The sequence below is a fragment of the Cololabis saira genome, chromosome 6 (assembly GCF_033807715.1).
Source record: "Cololabis saira isolate AMF1-May2022 chromosome 6, fColSai1.1, whole genome shotgun sequence".
NCBI classification, from domain to species: domain Eukaryota; kingdom Metazoa; phylum Chordata; class Actinopteri; order Beloniformes; family Belonidae; genus Cololabis; species Cololabis saira.
The window spans coordinates 48,372,753-48,394,571 of NC_084592.1; the positions used below are offsets into that span (position 1 = coordinate 48,372,753).

Below are 21,819 nucleotides of genomic sequence, written 5' to 3' on the forward strand. Positions count from 1 at the left end.
GTTCAGCCACATCTGCAGGGGGCGTAGCCTCAGCAGGCCCAAAGGCACAACAGCCGAGGCGGCTGTTAATCTGCCCAAAAGCTGCAGGAACTGGAGGTAAGGCAGCCGTCTGCCCCTCCTGAATCGGGGGAGGAGCCGCAGGATGTCGCTCACACGCCGCGGTGAGAGACAGGCCCTCATGGTCACCGAGTCGAGTACCGATCCTAAGTAGGCGACTCGCTGGGAGGGAGCCAGACAGCTCTTCCCTCTGTTCACTGTGAGCCCTAGTTTGGCCACATGCGACAAAAGGAGGGCCGTGTCTGCCACCACTTGTTCTCGGGACGGCGCGCATATCAGCCAGTCGTCCAGGTACGGCAGAACCTTCATACCCTGTGCCTGCAGGGGAGCGAGGGCTGCCGCCACGCACCTGGTGAAAACTCTTGGGGACAGGGAGAGCCCGAATGGGAGCACCCTGAACTGGTAATGGCGGTCCTGATAGGCGAACCTCAGGAACCGCTGGTGCTGTGCCGCAATCGGCACGTGAAAGTAAGCGTCCTGTAGATCTACCGTCGTAAACCACTCCCCCTGACCGACCGCACGCAGAACATCTGCTGTGGTCAGCATCCGGAAGGGCAGGGCCTTCATGTACCCGTTGAGGCCTCTCAGGTCCAAGATGGGACGAAGGCCGCCGTCTTTCTTGCTGACGAGAAAGTAGGTTGAGTAGAACCCCTGGGGCTGCAGCAGGGGGTCTACCGGCACAATGGCGCCCTTGGCCAGCAGGACGGACAACTCCTGAGTCAGAGCCAGAATGTTCGCCGGGTCTCTGATGACGGTCATCTTGACCCGGCCGGAGGTAGGGGGCCGGTGTCGGAACTGCAGTACGTACCCGTGGGTTAAGGTGGAAATTACCCAGGGGTCCGACGAGCAGGCAGCCCAGTGACTGAGCTGCTGCCGGGAAAAGCAGCCGACGACCGGCCCCGTGGCCCTAGCGCCGTCTCCCCCGGCCTCTGGACGTGCCGGGGGGGCGATGGTCGAGGCCAACACCCCGACGCTGCTGGGGCGGTCCGCGCACAGGGGGGCGAAACCCCCCGGCAGGCTGTCCAACGGGCCGTTGGGAGCTGCGCTGGCTCCTGCGGGCAGGAGGCTGGGGGCGACGTCCAGGGGCGGACGAAGGGCCCCTCGGTGTACTGGAAGCGGGCGCCCTCCTGTGAAGGTGCACCAGTCGCTGCCTGGTCTCATCGGCCAGGGCGGTGCGGTTCAGAGCTTCCAGGGCAGTTGCCCCAAACAGCTCCCCCGGTTCTGCCGGTGCCTGACGAAGAACCCTACGAGCAGTCTCTGTCAGGGGTGACTGCGCCAGCCAGACATGACGGCGCGTGTGCACCAGGGTGGACATCAGCCGCCCCAGTTCCCTCGTCTGGGAGGCAAAAGCCTGTAGGGACACATCACACAAGTCCCGTGTGGCATCATCCACCCTGTGCATCCTGCAGGGAGGTGGAGAGGGCCAGTAGCAGATGAGAAAGGGTGTTCCCCAGCCGGCCGATGCGCGCCGCTGTTTCATAAGCCCTACAAATATGCCCATCAGTAACCCTACACTGGGTAGAGGGGCACTTGGGATCTGGCTTCAGAGCCTCATCAGGAGCCACTATCAGTGCTGCAATGGAGGGCTCGATGGGGGGCATGTGGTGGAGACCAGCCACTGCAGCGTCCTCCATCGCCGTCAGAGCACGGTCATCAGCTGTTAGCCTGGAGAGGGCTGTGACATCTCTCCAGCATGAGTGCAGCTCCCTCAAAAAATCCGACGAAGGCGGAATGGTGAATTCCACCGGAGAAGGATTGCGCCTGTGGAAGGCGCTAGAGGCCACCTCCGCACGCGGTGCATCCAGCTGCAAGTGTGCCAGGGCAGTGCGGATAATGCTCTGCACGGAGGAACAAACCGTCCCCTCCCGAGAGCTCTGGGCAGATGAGTGCGAGGAGAACCCCGAGCGCTGTGAGGCCGGGTCCCCTGATGACACGTTGAACTGGCTCGCCGAGGCTGCAATGGAGATTGCGTCCTCTGGCAGCGGCGGTGGCGACCCCAGAGCAAACTCTGGCACGGCAGGTTCCACCTGGCCAGGACCAGGTTGCAGATTGAGGAGGAGCGCCTTCATCTGCTCCATGTCGGCAGCCAAGCGATCTACCTTCGAGGAGAGCTGGCTCGTCATCCGCCGTCGTTTGGGGGCCCCCACCACTCTCTTCGCCGATCGCTTCAGCGAAGACCCCGGCTGGGATGAGGGGAGGCTGGCCGACGGCCCCGGCTGCTCAGGGCCCAGGCATGACAGGCAGAGGTCCTGGTCATCCGCAGGGTCCAGGGCGGCCATGCACCCTGGGCATGAACGCTCCATCACAGGGACCGGTGGGAGAGGGAGCGGACACGCTGCCGTCACCACGGATGTGCTGGCAGGAGAGAGGAGCGGACACGCTGCCGTCCACACGAATGTGTCGGTGGGAGCGGTCACGCTGCCGTCACCACGGATGTGCCGGTGGGAGAGGGGAGCGGACGCGCTGCAGTCACCACGTAGGTGTCGGTGGGAGAGGGGAGCGGAAACGCTGCCGTCACCACAGCGAGCACGCTGCCGTCACCACCGATATGCAGGTGGGAGAGGGGAGCAGCCACGCTACCGTCAATACGGGTGTGTCAGTGGGAGAGGGGAGCGGAGACGCTGCCGTCACCACAGCAAGCACGCTGCCGTCACCACCGATATGCAGGTGGGAGAGGGGAGCAGCCACGCTACCGTCAATACGGGTGTGTCAGTGGGAGAGGGGAGCGGAAACGCTGCCGTCACCACAGCGAGCACGCTGCCGTCACCGCCAATATGCCGGCGGGAGAGGGTAGGGCCACGCTGCCGTCACCACGGCTATGAGAAAAGGCAAAAAAGGCGTCTTTACTCAAAAAGAAGAGAACAATCCTCTCTTGTTTCTTTTCCTTTTTCTTTTTTTCAAGAAAAAAATAAAAAATAACTGCAAGGAAAAATAACAATATCACATCAGTAAGTGGGAGAGGGAGCAAATGCTGCCGTCACCCTGAACGAGCCGGTGGGAGAGGGAGCGGAAACGCTGCCGTCACCACGGCCGCAAAACAGGCAAAAAGGCGCTGTTCTTTTCCTTTCTTATATTATTTTTTTTTTTTTTAAAGAAAAAATAATCTGCAAGGAAAAAAATAATGTTGTCACTTTAATAAAGTGGGAGAGGGAGCGAAACGCTGCCGTCACCACAAGTGTGCCGGTGGGAGAGGGGCGTGGCCTTCACCACGGCTGTAAGAAGGACAAAAAAAGGTGTTTTTTATTTTTTTTTAGAGAAAAAAAAAAAAATGAATCCCTTTTCTGTCTCTGTTTTTTTTTTTTTTTTGCAGAAAAAATAACTGCACAGAATATTCAGGTGTCGGGCGCAGCCAACAGCTTACCTTCTGCCAGCTGGCCCAGGGGGGCGGGGCGGGGAGACGCCGCCGCCGCCGCCGCAACGAACACCAATAAATACCGCGTGGCCACAGCCTCTCGGAGGACGACAGAGATCGTTACTCCTACCTTACGGCACGAAGCTGCACAGAGGCCGGCGGTTCTAGGGAGGAAAGGAAGAAGCTTTTAACCAGCCTTCTATTTCCGTCCTGTACTTCAGCGCGATGCGAGAAGAATGAGGAGCCGATCCCATGCTTGACCCCGGAAGATATACCCCTTCCGGGGGTCATGCAGGGGTCACGGGTGACGTGACATTGTTGGTATTGTACTCGACATGCGCATGCGCGAGGGGAGATATCCAGTGCTTACAGCACCGCCTGGCGGTCAGTAGGGACGAAATAGAACAGGTGGATTTATCATCACTGATGTGCGTACGACCAGCGTCCGCACGTTTGATAAATCCAGATTTTTTTGTACTTACACACATTCTAAATTTCATTCCTACGACAGAATTTAGAACTTTTTCTACGAACGGTTGATAAATGAGGCCCCTGGACCCGAGCTGCACGTCCTGGTTTTGGTCCTGGTCCAGATCCTGGTCCTGAATCTGGACCAGGACCAGGACCAGGACCTGGACCTGGACCAGGTCCAGGTCCAGGTCCTGGTCCCTCTACCTGCCTCCTGTCCTGTCTACCACTTCAATAAAAACCTGTAATAAAGTGTAAAAACAGAAACACTGAAACATCTGTACGAGTGTGTTTACATGGGAAGTTTAATTCCTCTTTAATTCAGAATTTAAATTAAATCCCATTTAAAATGAGTAAAAAACACCATGTAAACACCTAATTCTGAATGAAAATGGCCATTCTGAATTAAACTTAATTCTGAAGTGTCTGGTTTATTCTGATTTTAAATCTGAATAGAATAATTCCAGATCATGTTTAAACTCATTCCTCTTTAAATTAATCCTGGGCTGCGTCAGAAATCACATCCTTCCTCCTAATGAGCAGCAAAATGAGTGTGTGAGGTTTTTTAGTGCGTCTGAAACATTAGTATGTACTCAGTAGTATGTACTATCCATACTCATTCTGGAGAAATGTATTAGTATGGATTGATGGACACTAGCCGATATTATAATATTCGTATATAATAATATTATATAATGTCATCTTGTTTGGGCCAGAATAAACTGGAAATAGCAGAGCTGCTACTGCTGCGGTTACCATGGTAACAGCTGTTGTTACCATGGTAACAGCTGCTACTGCTGCTGTGACACGTCACTTCCTCCCTATGGCAGGAAGTGACGTGTGTGGCTCTTAATTGTAAGTCCGAATTAATGCTACTACTGATATTTACTCAAAAGTGTGCCGAACTTAAGTATACTTTTTAGTATATACTTTTTAGTACGGTATTTCGGACGCACCGCCGGTCTTTCTTTCTGCTCTCCCGTCTGTCTCCATGATCTTATATTCCACTGGGCTGGTTTTCCTAACAAAGTTAAAGATGCAGCAGCAGTAAACGCTGGTCAAGAGCAGAGACCATTTATTTAATCAATAGAAATCATTAAAAGAACACATGGAAACAGGAAACATCAGAATGGTGATCTTTTCAAAGTTGTAGCGGCTAAGTTAGTTTTTCTTCCGGTAGTTTAACTTCCGGTAGTTTAACTTCCGGTCCCCCCCCCTATCCAATCAGAACCTTCCCAACCCCCAGACCTGGAGAGGAATTGGAGAAAGACCATCAAACGTGTTTCCATGGAAACCTCAATTCAGAATTACTGTTTCCATGTAAACTCCAAGGAAAATACTTTAATTCTGGATAATTTCATTCAGAATTAAAACCATCATGTAACTGTTTCAGCAGCACTAATGCAGCTCTGCAGGGACAAGAACCAACAAATAAAAACATCTGTTTGCATTTAATTTTATTATTTTACTCCAGTTTTTAAAAAATGTGACAAATGTTACAACAGAAGGATTAACGGGTTTATGTTCACCCAGACAGACGGAGCTCAGGGACGACCAGAGACACAAGAAAGATTAGGAAAGACAGTGGTTGTTAATGAAGACCCCCCACCCAGAACCAGAACCAGGACCAGAACCAGGATTCTTACAAAAACTGGAAGCCTTTGTGTCTCAAAATTCTGTCTGTCGAGGACGTTGAAGACGCCTTCATAATTGGATTTATGATAGCAGGATTTCTCCTGATCATCCTCTTGATCGGACCGGGGGGATTACTTGTGTATGGACAAACGCGTAATACGTTGACAGCTGTTTTGGCTCTTTCAGAGCTGCCGGACGTGGCTGAAGGATCAAGCAAGGCGACCAATGCTCAGACTCTGACGCTGGGAGAGCAGGGCCGTAAGCTAGATGCGATTCTCGAACAGAATCGCAGGTTAGCGGCGGTCTTTGAGCTCATTGGCAAGATTGACAACACCTTGGAGAAGTTGGAAGCTCGGCTTGGCGGGAAGTGATCACAAATTCGTCTGATTGCCATTGAGTCGCCATTGATGTACCAGAGACTAAAGGCAGACGGAAAATTACTGGAGTCTGCCTGCTTTCAAGAAATAGTTGATTCTTTAATTTGCCCTTGACGGAGCGGCTTGGCAGGCCTCTCCGGTCACAATCTCCCTGGAGGAATGTAAACAAGATGACTCTGCCCCCCAGTTAACCCTCCCCTCTCCCACGACAAAACATCCGTGGACTTGTTTACAGAACTGACCGAGCCGTCTGATAAGATCAAGGACATTGGCTGAGAGCAGCTCCGAGCGAAGTTTTCACAGACTTACCGCACACACACACACACACTCACTGATAACCACACACACACTTACTGATAACCACACATCTTCAACGCCTTCCCTGGCTCCTCCTCTTATCAGCCCCCCTGACACGGCCGTCGGGTTTGAGCGCCAGCTGCCGCGGCCCTCACTTGGATGAACTGTGCCAGGATCCCCCCCCGACTTGCCCACCCCCCATACCCATAAGCTATGATGTTGTTTTGTTTGTGTATGTTGTTTTGATGTCTGTTGATCTGTGTGCTGCTGAGGTGTTTTTTTTTGCACCTTAATACTGTGTATATACTAAGTGTGAAGATGTATTTTTGTTTCTCCCCCCCTCCTATCCCAGTGTTACCTTTTGGAAAACAGGCGCACAATACCATCGTGTCGCCGCCGGTGTATCCGAAGTCAAAAACAGTTTTTCTAAGCTGAACTAATAAACTTGATTCTGATTCTGATAAACTCGTACTCGCAAAAATTCTCCGATACCAGGCACCGATACTTAATTGTTGTTGTAGTTACTGGTTAGCGCCGCTAGGGGGAGATGTTGAGCCACACATTAAAATACTCGTACTCGTACTCGGTGTGAAAAAAATGGTATCGGGGCAACAGGAAGTGGGACGTCCATCAGGACAGGAAGTGGGACGTCCATCAGGACAGGAAGTGGGACGTCCGTCAGGACAGGAAGTGGGACGTCCATCAGGACAGGAAGTGGGACGTCCATCAGGACAGGAAGTGGGACGTCCATCAGGACAGGAACTGGGACATGAAGGCGAGCGCCGGGTGCAGGTCGTCCGTCAACTCCTCCGGCATCGACAGAACCAGCGACGTCAAACCCCCGGTGACCTGCAGCATCCTGCCGGGACGGAGGAGGGAGGACAGAGGACAGAGGACAGAGACAGAGGACAGAGGACATGGGGGGGTTAGAGGGAGACAGCTGCAGCCTGGATCCAAATCAAACTTTATTTGTATAATAATAATAGTTAAAGCTGCAGCAGCGATGAATGGATAAACGGGCCCTTGCACATGCAATTTTCACCAATAAAGGTGAAGGACTCAAAACCGAGTCCGATGACACCACCATGACTCTTTATGTCAAACCATTCAAAAGTTGGTAGGAAGTAGGAACTATCACATATGGACCAATCAGATGAAGAGGCGCGCTTTTTGGCGTCTAGCGTCACCACGGTAACACTTTTGAAAGAGAAAAGTAATGCGCGTAGTCGCAAGATGAAGACGCACATTTTGATGTATAACACACCTGGGTGCACGTTACGGTTCGGGCCGTATTAACTGCCGAAGGAATGGCAAAATTAATTCAAAAAAGCAGACTTCCTGTTGGGTTTCGGCCATGGCGCCAAGAGACTTTTCTTTAAGTTGTGACATGATACAGGTGTGTACCGATTTTCGTGCATGTACGTCAAACCGTATTATGGGGCTTGAGTCACAAAGTTTTCAAGGGGGCGCTGTTGAGCCGTTAGGCCACGCCCATTAATACAAACCATAAATATCAAATTTTTCACCAGGCCTGGCTTGGTGCAAAATTTGGTGACTTTTGGGGCACGTTTAGGGGAAAAAAGGCCCTCATTTCGTCGGAAGAAAGAAAACGAGAACAATTCCTACAGATACATTAGGGCCCAAGCACTGTCAGTGCTCGGGCCCTAATAATATTCAATTTCATTTATATAGCACTTTTCATGCATAAAAATACAGCACAAAGTGCTTTACATAAAAACAAAACACAAACATAAAACGTATTAATATAGAATACATAGGTAAGGTAATAGATGAGCTATGAAGTTAAAATACACACTAAAAAAGTATAGAAGTATAACATAAAATCCTAAGAGTAGGTCTAAAGAGCAAGAAATTAGAAACTGACAGAATAAAACAATAGAATGTAACAATAGAATGTAATAAAATTTATGGTCTAAAAATAGACCATAAATAACGACTAAAACATTTAAATATAACATTGAGATAAAACAATGAGATAATAAAACAGGATAAAGGGGGCGGTGCGTCTCACCCTTCTTCTCCTCTCCTCTTCCCTTCCTCTCTTCTCCATTTCCATTTTTATTTATTATAAATATGTCATAGCTATCATTTTCGTCCATCGTTCCTGTAGTTTCTTGTGCCGGACCCCCTTTTTTCTCTTTTGTGCATGTTTGCAGGCCGGACCTTCAGGAGCTGCGTGCTGGCCTGCGGTCCCGGTCCCTCCCATCCCCGGTCATCCTGCTGCTGCTTCCACCTGCCTGCACCCCCCCCCCCCCCCCCCCTCCCCCCCTGAATAAACTAAACTAAAGATGAATATAAAACGTCTCACCAGCTGAGATACTGCGCCGCCAGCTGGGGCTCGTGTCTCCGTCCGTCCTCCACCACCAGGTGCTGCTTCACCTGCCTGAAGTTCAGCTCGATGTCCCTCCGGACGTCTGAGAGGACCTGGACGCCCCTGAAGGAGCTGAGGACCTGCTGCAGAGAGACACCACAAACCTGAGGACATGTCCACCAGAGACACCACAAACCTCAGGACATGTCCCCCAGAGACACCACAAACCTCAGGACATGTCCCCCAGAGAGACACCACAAACCTGAGGACCAGTGTTGGGACTAACGCGTTATTTAGTAACGCGTTACAGTAACGCTGTTAGTTTTGCGGTAACTAATACTCTAACGCATTACTTTTTAAATTCAGTAACACAGTTACCGTTACCAAAGGTGCGTAACTCCGTTATTTCTGGATACAGTGAAGCCTTTTTTCCCCGCATGCGGAGACTGGAGGAAATGTAGTGTGTATGTGTGTGTGCGTTCAAAAACATGACGGTCATGGCGAGACGGCGGTGAAGTTAGTTTTACGTTGAATATTCGTTGGATATTGGACAGAAATGCCCCCAGAGCGAATGTCTGTCGAATATCCAACATAAAACTAACTTCACCACGGTCATGGAGAGCCGAGAGACGGCGAGTTTTGCAACGTGGAGATATTGTCATTACAGTAATCCCTCGTTTTTCGCACCGGTTACGTTCCAAAAAGAACCTGTGGTAAGTGAAATTCTTTTTACAATTAAAAAAGCTTCAAATTGCGGAGATCAGCACGTATTCCACTGCTCTTCTGAGCCGCTGCATCCCGACTCTGTAGCGTCTTTTTCTCCTAAAGCCGCGGTGCAGGTGTGTTTTTACCAGAGAAGAAAATAGTTATAGATCGTTTTGTCGCTTTTTTTTCATTCTGGGCAAAAAGATTCTTATAAACCGACACCATGGATTATATCTGAGACTGTAATGAACGATTCACCAAAGAGTCCCGCTCCTGAGCTGCTGCTGAAGCTCTATTGGTCGTTCTCAGCTTGTTGCTAAGCAACCAACGTTATTGACACAGGAAGTGAAGAAGCGGGGAGACTGTTTAGAATGCAGAACACGATGCACAATGTAAATCCATACAGAACCTGCTGAAATGAAGACTAGAGGGGATTAATGGGAGCAATTAAAATAATGTTTTTATTTAAAGTAACTCAATAGTTACTTTTCATAGTAATGCATTACTTTTTGGTCTAAGTAACTGAGTTACTAACTGAGTTACTTTTTTAATGAAGTAACTAGTAACGGTAACTAGTTACTATTTTTCAGTAACTAGCACAACACTGCTGAGGACATGTCCACCAGAGAGACACCACCTTTAGACTGAGGTCTGTTCACCACTGACTAAGTTTCCAGCATCAATAACCTTTTATAACCGGAATATGATCAATAACCCGGTTACACGGCCATGTAAACACCAATAATCCCTTTGAATAACCCGAATTTGCTCATATTCCGGTTTTTAAAAACCCGATTATTCCCCTGGGTTCCTCCTTATCAACTGAATATTCGGTCATGTTTAGCCTAACAGGATTTCCCCGTCAGAAGGAACAGGAATGTGTTTTCTGCTCATGTCCTGTTCACAAGGAATCCTGGTCTTTTGAGTTCAGGAAGTTCTTATAAACACAGAGAAACCAAGACCAGGAGGAGACTAATCACTTCATAAATCTTCTTCCAGCTCTCGGTGACGCTTTTCTGCTCCTCTCCCTCCCTATCTGCCCTGCTGCTGCTTTTGTCCTGTCTCGTCTTCAGAGTCTCTCCTTTTCACTCCTCCCAAACTCTACAATCATGGTATTGGTTAACTGGTCTCTCAGCACAATTAACCAAATGTTTGCGACGAGAAGTCAGGGGGTAAGGGAGCCCTCCTGCCCCGATGGGACATTTTTTGCCGGAAACATGATGGACTCATGGAAACATTGGAGGATCACGTGTCTGTTGATTCTGTCTGTCGAGGACGTTGAAGATGCTTCATAATTGGATTAATGATAACAGGATTTCTGCTGTTTGGAGCTGGTGGATTCCTGGTATATCGACAAACGCGTAAGTCATCGACAGCTGTTCTGGCCCTTTCAGAGCTGCTGGACGTGGCTAAAGGGATCAGCTCTGCTACCAACACTCAGACTTTAACGTTGGGGGAGCAGAGCCGCAAGCTGGATACGATTTTTGAACGGAATCGCAGGCTGGCGGCGTCTTTGAGCTCATTGGCAAGATGGATAAGACCTTGGAGAAGTTGGAAGCTCGGCTTGGTGGGAATTGACCACAAATTTGTCTGTTTGGAGTCGCCATTGATGAACCAGAGACTGAAGGCAGACGAAAAATTACTGGAGTCTGGATGTTTCCTTTCATACAATTGTTGATTCTATAATCTGACCTTGACAGAGCAGCTTGGCTCGCTGCTCCAGTCACAATCTCCCTGGTGGAATAAAAACAAGACGCTCTTTCCCCCACTGGCCCTCCCCTTCCCAGGACATCTGTGGACCTGGATCAGAACTGTACCGGGTTAGGGGTTAGGGTTAGGGTTAGGGGTTAGGGGTTAGGGGTTAAGGGTTAGGGGTTAGGGGTTAGGGGTTAGGGGTTAGGGTTAGGGGTTAGGGGTTAAGGGTTAGGGTTCCTCTCTTACGTAGATGACTGACAGCTGGTGAGGGATGTACTTGTGACTCCCCAGATGTTGGACGTCCTCGTCCAGCTGCTGACTCAGCGCCAGCAGCTGGTTCAGTCTGGACACGTGGACCAGGTATTCTGCAACACAGACGGGGACTCACGTTAGTTCATGTCTTTATTCCCAAATAAAGAACAGAAAGAGAAGCCAGTTACACAAGGTGATTCATATAAATGATTAACATTTCCAGAGAAGTCCTGCAGGTCCAGATGTGAGGCAGCACCACCGATACACGGCTCTGTTTTATACTCCAGTTTAAGGTAGTTCCATTAACAGGACTGAGATGTTTCAGTGGGACGAGGACGTGTCTCACCGTCCATGGGGGGTGTCTCCATGTCCACTCACCGTCCATGGGGGGCGTCTCCAGCATGTCCACTCACCGTCCATGGGGGGTGTCTCCATGTCCACTCACCGTCCATGGGGGGCGTCTCCAGCATGTCCACTCACCGTCCATGGGGGGTGTCTCCAGCATGTCCACTCACCGTCCATGGGGGGCGTCTCCAGCATGTCCACTCACCGTCCATGGGGGGTGTCTCCAGCATGTCCACTCACCGTCCATGGGGGGCGTCTCCAGCATGTCCACTCACCGTCCATGGGGGGCGTCTCCAGCATGTCCACCTACCGTCCATGGGGGGCGTCTCCAGCATGTCCACTCACCGTCCATGGGGGGCGTCTCCAGCATGTCCACTCACCGTCCATGGGGGGCGTCTCCAGCATGTCCACCTACCGTCCATGGGGGGCGTCTCCAGCATGTCCACCTACCGTCCATGGGGGGCGTCTCCAGCATGTCCACTCACCGTCCATGGGGGGCGTCTCCAGCATGTCCACTCACCGTCCATGGGGGGCGTCTCCAGCATGTCCACTCACCGTCCATGGGGGGCGTCTCCAGCATGTCCACTCACCGTCCATGGGGGGCGTCTCCAGCATGTCCACCTACCGTCCATGGGGGGCGTCTCCAGCATGTCCACCTACCGTCCATGGGGGGCGTCTCCAGCATGTCCACTCACCGTCCATGGGGGGCGTCTCCAGCATGTCCACCGGGCTGCCTTGGATCAGAAACACCTCCACCCGGGGGAACATGGCCGACAGGCCCACGGTGTCCAGGTAGTCCTGGGGAGGAGAAGGTGGGTCTGACAGCAGCTCTGGTAGCCACATAGACCAGTCTGCTAGCCACATAGACGAGTCTGGTAGCCACATAGACGAATCTGGTAGCCACATAGACCAGTCTGGTAGCCACATAGACGAATCTGGTAGCCACATAGACCAGTCTGGTAGCCACATAGACCAGTCTGGTAGCCACATAGACGAGTCTGGTAGCCACATAGACCAGTCTGGTAGCCACATAGACCAGTCTGGTAGCCACATAGACGAATCTGGTAGCCACATAGACCAGTCTGGTAGCCACATAGACCAGTCTGGTAGCCACATAGACCAGTCTGGTAGCCACATCTACAGCTCTGGTAGCGACATAGACGAGTTTAAGGCCACGTTTACACGTAGCCGGGTATTTACAAAAACTGATATTTTCCCCTCTACGTTTTCAAAATATCTTCGTTTACACGGACCCGCATAAATACGCTGTTAACGTCATGCTAGCCAATCAGAATCCTGGAAAAAACATCAACAAATGACACGTGTAACTTCCAGTTAAGGCTGATTTATGGTTCCGCGTTACACCAACGCAGAGCTACGGCGTAGGGTACGCGGTACGCACACCGTACGGCTCGCATCGCCGCGTACCCTACGCCGTAGGCTCTGCATCGATTTAACGTGGGACCATAATTCAGGCTTTACTTCCAAGACGGAACGAGAGTCTTTTATATAGAATATAAAACAGGTAAAATACAAGAAAATATTGACGGTGGCCAAACTAATTGTAAACACAGGTCGCACTCATGACGCTGGTGACGTTTCTGGTGCATAATGTGACGTTCTGAAGCTTAAATTTCCGTTTATCTCCGTTTTCCTCCGTTTTCCTCCGTTTTCCTCCGTTTTCCTCTGTTTAGACGCAAACGTGAAAACGGAGTTTTTGAAAATCTCCACTTTGGCCGGAGTTTTCAGAAATTATCGTTTTTGGGGGCTTTGAGCTTCGTTTTCCTGTAAACCAACGGCCAAAACGCATGAAAACGCCTCCGTTTTTGCTCCGTGGAAACGGGGCCTAACCCTGCCGAGGCGCTAATAGCAGGTCTGTTAGCCACATTTCTACCAGTCCTTTAACCCTGCAAGGCGCTGATGGATGGATGGACCCTCTGAGGAACTGAGGGCCTTCGCTCAGGCCTGGGTCATTAATCCGAGCCTCAGCACCTCGCCAGGGTTTATAAGGGTTAATAAGGGTTAATAAGGGTTAATAAGGGTTAATAAGGGGTTAATAAGGGTTAATAAGGGTTAATAAGGGGTTAATAAGGGTTAATAAGGGTTTATAAGGGTTAATAAGGGTTAGTAAGGGTTTATAAGGGTTGGTAAGGGTTTATGAGGGTTTATAAGGGTTTATAAGGGTTAATAAGGGTTAATAAGGGGTTAATAAGGGTTAATAAGGGGTTAATAAGGGGTTAATAAGGGGTTAATAAGGGTTAATAAGGGTTAATAAGGGTTTATAAGGGTTTATAAGGGTTTATAAGGGTTAATAAGGGTTAGTAAGGGTTTATGAGGGTTTATAAGGGTTAATAAGGGTTCATGAGGGTTTATAAGGGTTTATAAGGGTTTATAAGGGTTAATAAGGGTTAATAAGGGTTAATAAGGGGTTAATAAGGGTTAATAAGGGTTAATAAGGGGTTAATAAGGGTTAATAAGGGTTTATAAGGGTTTATAAGGGTTTATAAGGGTTTATAAGGGTTAATAGGGGTTTATGAGGGTTTATAAGGGTTAGTAAGGGTTTATGAGGGTTAATAAGGGGTTAATAAGGGTTAATAAGGGTTTATAAGGGTTAATAAGGGTTTATAAGGGTTAATAAGGGTTAATAAGGGTTAATAAGGGTTTATAAGGGTTAATAGGGGTTTATGAGGGTTTATAAGGGTTAATAAGGGTTTATAAGGGTTAATAAGGGTTTATAAGGGTTAATAAGGGTTAATAAGGGTTAATAAGGGTTTATAAGGGTTTATAAGGGTTAATAAGGGTTAATAAGGGTTAATAAGGGTTAATAAGGGTTTATAAGGGTTAATAAGGGTTAATAAGGGGTTAATAAGGGGTTAATAAGGGTTAATAAGGGTTAATAAGGGTTTATGAGGGTTAATAAGGGTTTATAAGGGTTTATAAGGGTTAATAAGGGTTTATAAGGGTTAATAAGGGTTTATAAGGGTTAATAAGGGTTAATAAGGGTTAATAAGGGTTTGTGAGGGTTAATAAGGGTTTATAAGGGTTTATAAGGGTTAATAAGGGTTTATAAGGGTTAATAAGGGTTAATAAGGGTTTATAAGGGTTAATAAGGGGTTAATAAGGGGTTAATAAGGGTTAATAAGGGTTAATAAGGGTTTATGAGGGTTAATAAGGGTTTATAAGGGTTAATAAGGGTTAATAAGGGTTTATAAGGGTTAATAAGGGTTAATAAGGGTTTATAAGGGTTAATAAGGGTTTATAAGGGTTTATACGGGTTAATAAGGGTTAATAAGGGTCTATGAGGGTTTATAAGGGTTAATAAGGGTTAATAAGGGTTAATAAGGGTTTATAAGGGTTTATAAGGGTTAATAAGGGTTTATAAGGGTTAATAAGGGTTAATAAGGGTTTATAAGGGTTAATAAGGGTTAATAAGGGTCTATGAGGGTTTATAAGGGTTAATAAGGGTTAATAAGGGTTAATAAGGGTTTATAAGGGTTAATAAGGGTTAATAAGGGTTTATAAGGGTTAATAAGGGTTAATAAGGGTTTATAAGGGTTAATAAGGGTTAATAAGGGTCTATGAGGGTTTATAAGGGTTAATAAGGGTTAATAAGGGTTTATAAGGGTTTATAAGGGTTAATAAGGGTTAATAAGGGTTAATAAGGGTTTATAAGGGTTAATAAGGGTTTATAAGGGTTTATAAGGGTTAATAAGGGTTTATAAGGGTTTATAAGGGTTTATAAGGGTTAATAAGGGTTAATAAGGGTTAATAAGGGTTTATAAGGGTTAATAAGGGTTAATAAGGGTTTATAAGGGTTTATAAGGGTTAATAAGGGTTTATAAGGGTTTATAAGGCTCTACATAAAGCAAGTGCTGAGGTTTTCCTGTTTCCTGTAGACGGTACGGGGAGAATCGTCACCTCCAGCTGTGGCATGGGCTTGGGCAGATGTTCCAGACACTGCAGCATCTGGTCCAGAATCTCTGATCCTGGAACCAACAGACAGATACAGGAGTCAAGAATCTGATCCTGGAACCAACACACACAGATACAGGAGTAAAACTCCCTTTAAAGCTCAGATACAACACATTCAAACCTCGACAAACACGTATAAAGGCTTGTTCCCTTTCTTAGAATTCATCTTTATGCTGTCTGTCCCTGATGTAGCTTAGCATTTATTCCTGTCATGTTTACAGTATTACTGGTGGAAACCCTTAATTATACAACTAACAGATGTTTGGACTCATGTGTAACCCTTAACCTTCCATGTGTAAGGCTGCGTCCCAATTCTCCCCCCGTTTTCTTCACTCCCCCTAAATTTTGCTTGTTCCCGTGAAGGTAGTGGTTCCAATTCCTCTTTCCACCTAACCCTAACCCTAACCCTAACCCTAGGGGGAGGGGGCAAAACGAGGGCGAGGGGCTGAGAATAACCCCTTCAAATAGAGGGATTTCAGATGCTGACTTCGCGAGCGAGGGGGTATCAAAATTTCCCAGAATGCTTTTCGTCGTCATTTGCGGACTGAATCCAAAAAAAAACCATGGTGGACATTTTTTTATTTTTTAGTGAATAAAATCAATATTTTGAGTTAGTTTCTGCATAAAAATGCGTTTTGATTACATTTCTAGCGAGAAATATATATTTTACTTTCATAATATTCACTCAGTGAATGTACATAATTCCTTTTTTGTCCGTTGTTCGCGAAAATCGCGCTGGAGTAAAGGCTGTTAGGTTACGCCGTAGGCTACGTAAGCTACGCCGTAGGCTACGTAAGCTACGCCGTAAGCTATGCCGTAGGCTACGTAAGCTACGCCGTAGGCTACGTAAGCTACGCCGTAAGCTATGCCGTAGGTTACGTAACCTACGCCTATCTCTATTGAGATTGGGCCTTAGTGATCGGTACCTTGAGTCTGGAAGCCGTCCGACTCCTCTGGACTACACCCCCGTCCTAACTGCTCCTGGAACTGAACACACACCAAACATCACATTTATACACCAAACATCACATTTATACACCAAACATCACATTTATACACCACATTTATACACCAAACATACAAATAACTCTGGAAAAACTCTGGAAAAAGTGCAACAAATCAAACTAGGAATGAAGTGAATCTGTCGATAACAGGAACCTCTGGAACATCTGGAAACATCTGGAAACATCTGGAACAAACATCAGCTTCCTCTCTGTTTATATACAGATATGTACCATTTTTTATTTCTATTGTATTTTTTATTGATTTTAATTAAATGTATCTTTTAATCTATTTTCTTAATTGTTTGTTTACGTTACTTTACTCTTTATTTTAGCTTCACATGTACAAGCTCCATTAAAGAAAGAAACCCCCTCTCTGAAACAACTTCACACTGACAAAAGTAATATTAATATAATAGATGTATATTATAGATGTATATTATAGATGTATATTATAGATGTATATTATAGATGTATATTATAGATGTATATTATAGATGTATATTATAGATGTATATTATAGATGTATATTATAGATGTATATTACAGATGTATATTACAGATGTATACATGTATAGAAGTATATTATAGATGTATATTATAGATGTATATTATAGATGTATATTATAGATGTATATTATAGATGTATATTATAGATGTATATTACAGATGTATACATGTATAGAAGTATATTATAGATGTATATTATAGATGTATATTATAGATGTATATTATAGATGTATACATGTATAGATGTATATTATAGATGTATACATGTATAGATGTATAGAGTTCTTTGTAGTTTTTTTTTCTTTCTTTTCCTTTTTTTTAAATTTCTTAATGTTTACTTAAAATGAAAACACTGGATGGCGAATAAGAATATATATATATATAGTCTATATAGTATAGTAATATATATATAATATAAGAAACGTCTCTCCAGTGTTAGCGTCGCTCCATTGGTTACCCGTAAAATTCAGAATCCAATTTAAAATTTTATTACTTGCGTATAAAGCCCAAAACGGCTTAGCTCCGCATTATTTACAAGACCTGATAGTGCCTTATGTTCCTGGCAGAGCTCTCCGTTCTCAGAGTGCAGGTTTACTCGTAGTTCCTAGAGTATCTAAATGTAGATTTGGAGGGCGGGCGTTCTGCTATCAGGCACGTTGCTACGGTAATCACCTGACTATTATGGGATGGTTAGGGTCATGGCAGCGTTGCTACGGTAACCACCTGACTATTATGGGATGGCAGCGTTGCTACGGTAACCACCTGACTATTATGGGATGCAGCGTTGCTACGGTAACCACCTGACTATTATGGGATGGTTGCTACGGTAACCACCTGACTATTATGGGATGGCAGCGTTGCTACGGTAACTCACCTGCTGACTCTGGGCCCGGATCAGAAGGTCCAACTGTCCACACAGAACCAGCATCTCCAGACCGACCTGTTCTGGACTGAACCGGACCGGAACCAGCGGCCGCCGGACCTGCAGTTCTACTGGAACCAGAGAGAAGAACCAGTTCTTACTGGAACCAGAGAGAAGAACCAGTTCTTACTGGAACCAGAGACAAGAACCAGTTCTTACTGGAACCAGAGACAAGAACCAGTTCTTACTGGAACCAGAGAGAAGAACCAGTTCTTACTGGAACCAGAGAGAAGAACCAGTTCTTACTGGAACCAGAGAGAAGAACCAGTTCTTACTGGAACCAGAGAGAAGAACCAGTTCTTACTGGAACCAGAGAGAAGAACCAGTTCTTACTGGAACCAGAGAGAAGAACCAGTTCTTACTGGAACCAGAGACAAGAACCAGTTCTTACTGGAACCAGAGACAAGAACCAGTTCTTACTGGAACCAGAGAGAAGAACCAGTTCTTACTGGAACCAGAGAGAAGAACCAGTTCTTACTGGAACCAGAGAGAAGAACCAGTTCTTACTGGAACCAGAGAGAAGAACCAGTTCTTACTGGAACCAGAGAGAAGAACCAGTTCTTACTGGAACCAGAGACAAGAACCAGTTCTTACTGGAACCAGAGACAAGAACCAGTTCTTACTGGAACCAGAGACAAGAACCAGTTCTTACTGGAACCAGAGAGAAGAACCAGTTCTTACTGGAACCAGAGAGAAGAACCAGTTCTTACTGGAACCAGAGACAAGAACCAGTTCTTACTGGAACCAGAGACAAGAACCAGTTCTTACTGGAACCAGAGACAAGAACCAGTTCTTACTGGAACCAGAGACAAGAACCAGTTCTTACTGGAACCAGAGAGAAGAACCAGTTCTTACTGGAACCAGAGAGAAGAACCAGTTCTTACTGGAACCAGAGACAAGAACCAGTTCTTACTGGAACCAGAGAGAAGAACCAGTTCTTACTGGAACCAGAAACACAGGAACCAGTTCTTACTGGAACCAGAGAGAAGAACCAGTTCTTACTGGAACCAGAAACACAGGAACCAGTTCTTACTGGAACCAGAGACAAGAACCAGTTCTTACTGGAACCAGAGACAAGAACCAGTTCTTACTGGAACCAGAGAGAAGAACCAGTTCTTACTGGAACCAGAAACACAGGAACCTGGTTCTAACTGGGACTAGCGTTAGAACGTGCGTTTTTTCGTGCGTTCGTTCTTTCGTGCGTTTTCGACATTTCAACTTTTTTCACGACTTTTTTTTCTAAATTTTGACTTTTTCATCCAAATTTCAACTTTGTTCTCTAAATTTCAATTTTTCTCTCAACCTTTTTCTCAAAATTTCAACTTTTTTCTTGACTTTTTTCTCAAAATTTTGACTTTTTCATCCAAATTTCAACTTTTTTCTCTAAATTTCAATTTTTTCATCAAAATTTCAACTTTTTTCTCAACTATTTTCTTGACATTTTGACTTTTTTCTCAAAATTTTTACTTTTTCATTAAATTTCAACTTTTTTCCTCAAAATTTCAACTTCTTTCTAACTGGGACTAGAGGAGACACTGGTACAGGAACCTGGTTCTAACTGGGACTAGAGTATATTTGTTTTATATTGAAAGAATTCTGGATAGCTTATTTTGGCATGGATAATTCAATTCAATTTTATTTATATAGCATCAATACAACATAGTTGTCTCTAGACGCTTTACAGAGATCCAGAACATAAACATAAACATAAACATAAACATAAACATAAACCCCCGAGCAATTATTATATAAACAATGGAGGTAAAAACTCACCTAGTGGGAGAAAATGTAATGTTTCATAATGTTTGTGTTGATAATGTTTGTGTGATGAGACTGAATAAAGAATTTCAAACAAAAAAACAAAAAAACCCAGACCCCCAGAAACCAGTCCCAGCATCCCCCCCCCCTGCTGGGACTGGTTTCTGGGGTCTGGGTTGATGTCAGGTCTGGTTCAGGTCTGGTTCAGGTCTGGTTCTCGGGGGTTAGGGTTAGGTCTGGTTCTGGTTCTGGTCTCTCACCTCTCAGTCCGTCTCTGTAAACCAGGGGGCGGCAGAGCGGCTCCGACACGATCGCTGCCATCCTGCTCCGAATCTGCTCCTTTATTCTGCTTTATTCTCCTCTATCCTCCTTTATCCTCCTTTATCCTCCTTTATTCTCCTTTATTCTTCTTCTTTTCTGGATTAAATCCCCAGGAAGACGGAGCTCCGGCAGGTGTCTGGATGAAGTCTGGATCCTGCAGGGATGCGGGTCCTGATCCGGGTCTCTGGTTCCTGGATGCGGGTCTTGATACCGGGTCTCTGCTGGGACTCTGCTGGTTCTCCGGGACTCTGGTTCTGGTCTGGTTCTCCGGGACTCGAACCCGCACCTCCTGCCCGGGACGGCGCGTGGAGATGCGGGAGAATCAACACCGGCGCGCGGCCCCGCCGTGACCACGCCCCTCCAGCCGCAGGCCGCGTCACCATGACGTCATGATGGAGACCAGCTGCTTCACCATGACGTCATGATGGAGCCCACCTTAATCATGACGTCACCATGGAGACCAGTATCACCTGGTTTATTGCAAGCTATTTTAACATTTAATGTTTGATTTTCCAGAATTCACATTACAGATTTCTACAACTGCATTTCAACTGGTCGTAACGTCATTGTGACTAATCAGAACTCTAATTCTAGATATCTGTAATTACATTTTCACTAGGCAGAACGGAAGTTAGAGATATCTCCAATTTGAGATGTCTCTAATTAAAATTAATTACAAGATATCTATAACTTGATTATAGATATCTACAATTAAATTATAACTACCCGTAATTCCAGTTCTAGATTTCTACAACTTGGTTCTGATTAGTCAAAACTTCATTTAAGATATCTAGAAAGGAGGATGTAGAAATGTTGAATTGAGGGGATTTAAAGATATCTTGAACTGGAATTATTACTAGTCAGAATTAAACTGTAGAAATCTGAAACTGGAATTACAGCTAGTCGTAATTCAGTTGCAGAAATCTGTAATTCACATTGCAGATTTCTGTAACTGAATTGTAGATATCTGTGATTAGAAACACCAAACACTTGAATGATGTTGATATCTGAGACTGTGGACAGGAAGAATGAAATTGTATCTGAAATTCTCTTTTTGACTAGGAATAATTGAATTGTGGATATCTGAAACACATATCCAGTCTAGCTGTTAAATATTAAAACGACTTGCCATAGTGGTGAGAGACGGATCTGCTCCAGCAGGACGACCAGATCAGGGACGTGGAGGTCGATTAGTCGGTTTAGGGTGATGCTAGGGTGATCTAATACTTATTAATATATTTTTGAAATAATATTAATCATAACCCCGGCCCCAACAAACCTTCTCCCACGTCACTGATCAGCTGATCATCGATGCTGCTACTGCTGCTACATTACAAATCAACTGAAATATTGCAAGCCTTTTATTATTTTAATATTGCTGATTATGGTTTACAGTTTAAGATTAAGATTCCCAGAATATTCTAATTTTTTGAGATAGGATATTTGAGTTTTCTTAAGCTGTAAGCCATGATCAGCAATATTAAAATAATAAAAGGCTTGCAATATTTCAGTTGATTTGTAATGAATCCAGAATGTATGACATTTTTGTTTTTGTAACTGTATTACAGAAAATCACAATATTCTAATTTTCTGAGACAGTCCTGTGTGTCTAAACTCCCACCAGAGTTTATGGTTCCAGCTGATTCACCTGATTCTAGTTTTCTCTCACCTACAGGTCATGTGACGGGTCATGTGACGGGTCATGTGACGGGTCATGTGACGGGTCATGAACCTTGTAGAACCGATTGTTTCCATCAGTGGGGGATGAAACAAAAATGCAAGTAAAATAAGTCTAGACATTGCTCGTTATTTGTTATTCT

The 21,819-nt window shown here is 45.9% G+C and overlaps 1 protein-coding gene across 2 annotated transcripts; it reads right to left on the minus strand.

The window, feature by feature from the left end:
* Positions 1-6,440: 6,440 nt before the first annotated feature.
* On the minus strand, positions 6,441-20,176 carry LOC133446608 (uncharacterized). 2 transcript variants are annotated; one of them, XM_061724680.1, is made up of 8 exons: positions 19,939-20,176; positions 17,873-17,991; positions 16,414-16,474; positions 15,434-15,501; positions 12,211-12,313; positions 11,165-11,283; positions 8,516-8,658; positions 6,441-7,045 (listed from the first exon to the last, which is right to left on the minus strand). In XM_061724680.1, the coding sequence occupies exons 1-8, from the start codon at positions 19,997-19,999 to the stop codon at positions 6,937-6,939; spliced, it is 783 nt and encodes a 260-aa protein (XP_061580664.1). In that variant the 5' UTR covers positions 20,000-20,176; the 3' UTR covers positions 6,441-6,936. The 2 variants fall into 2 exon arrangements, with proteins under 2 accessions (XP_061580664.1, XP_061580663.1); XM_061724679.1 differs by having other exon boundaries at positions 8,516-8,661.
* Between the last annotated feature and the right edge of the window lie 1,643 nt (positions 20,177-21,819).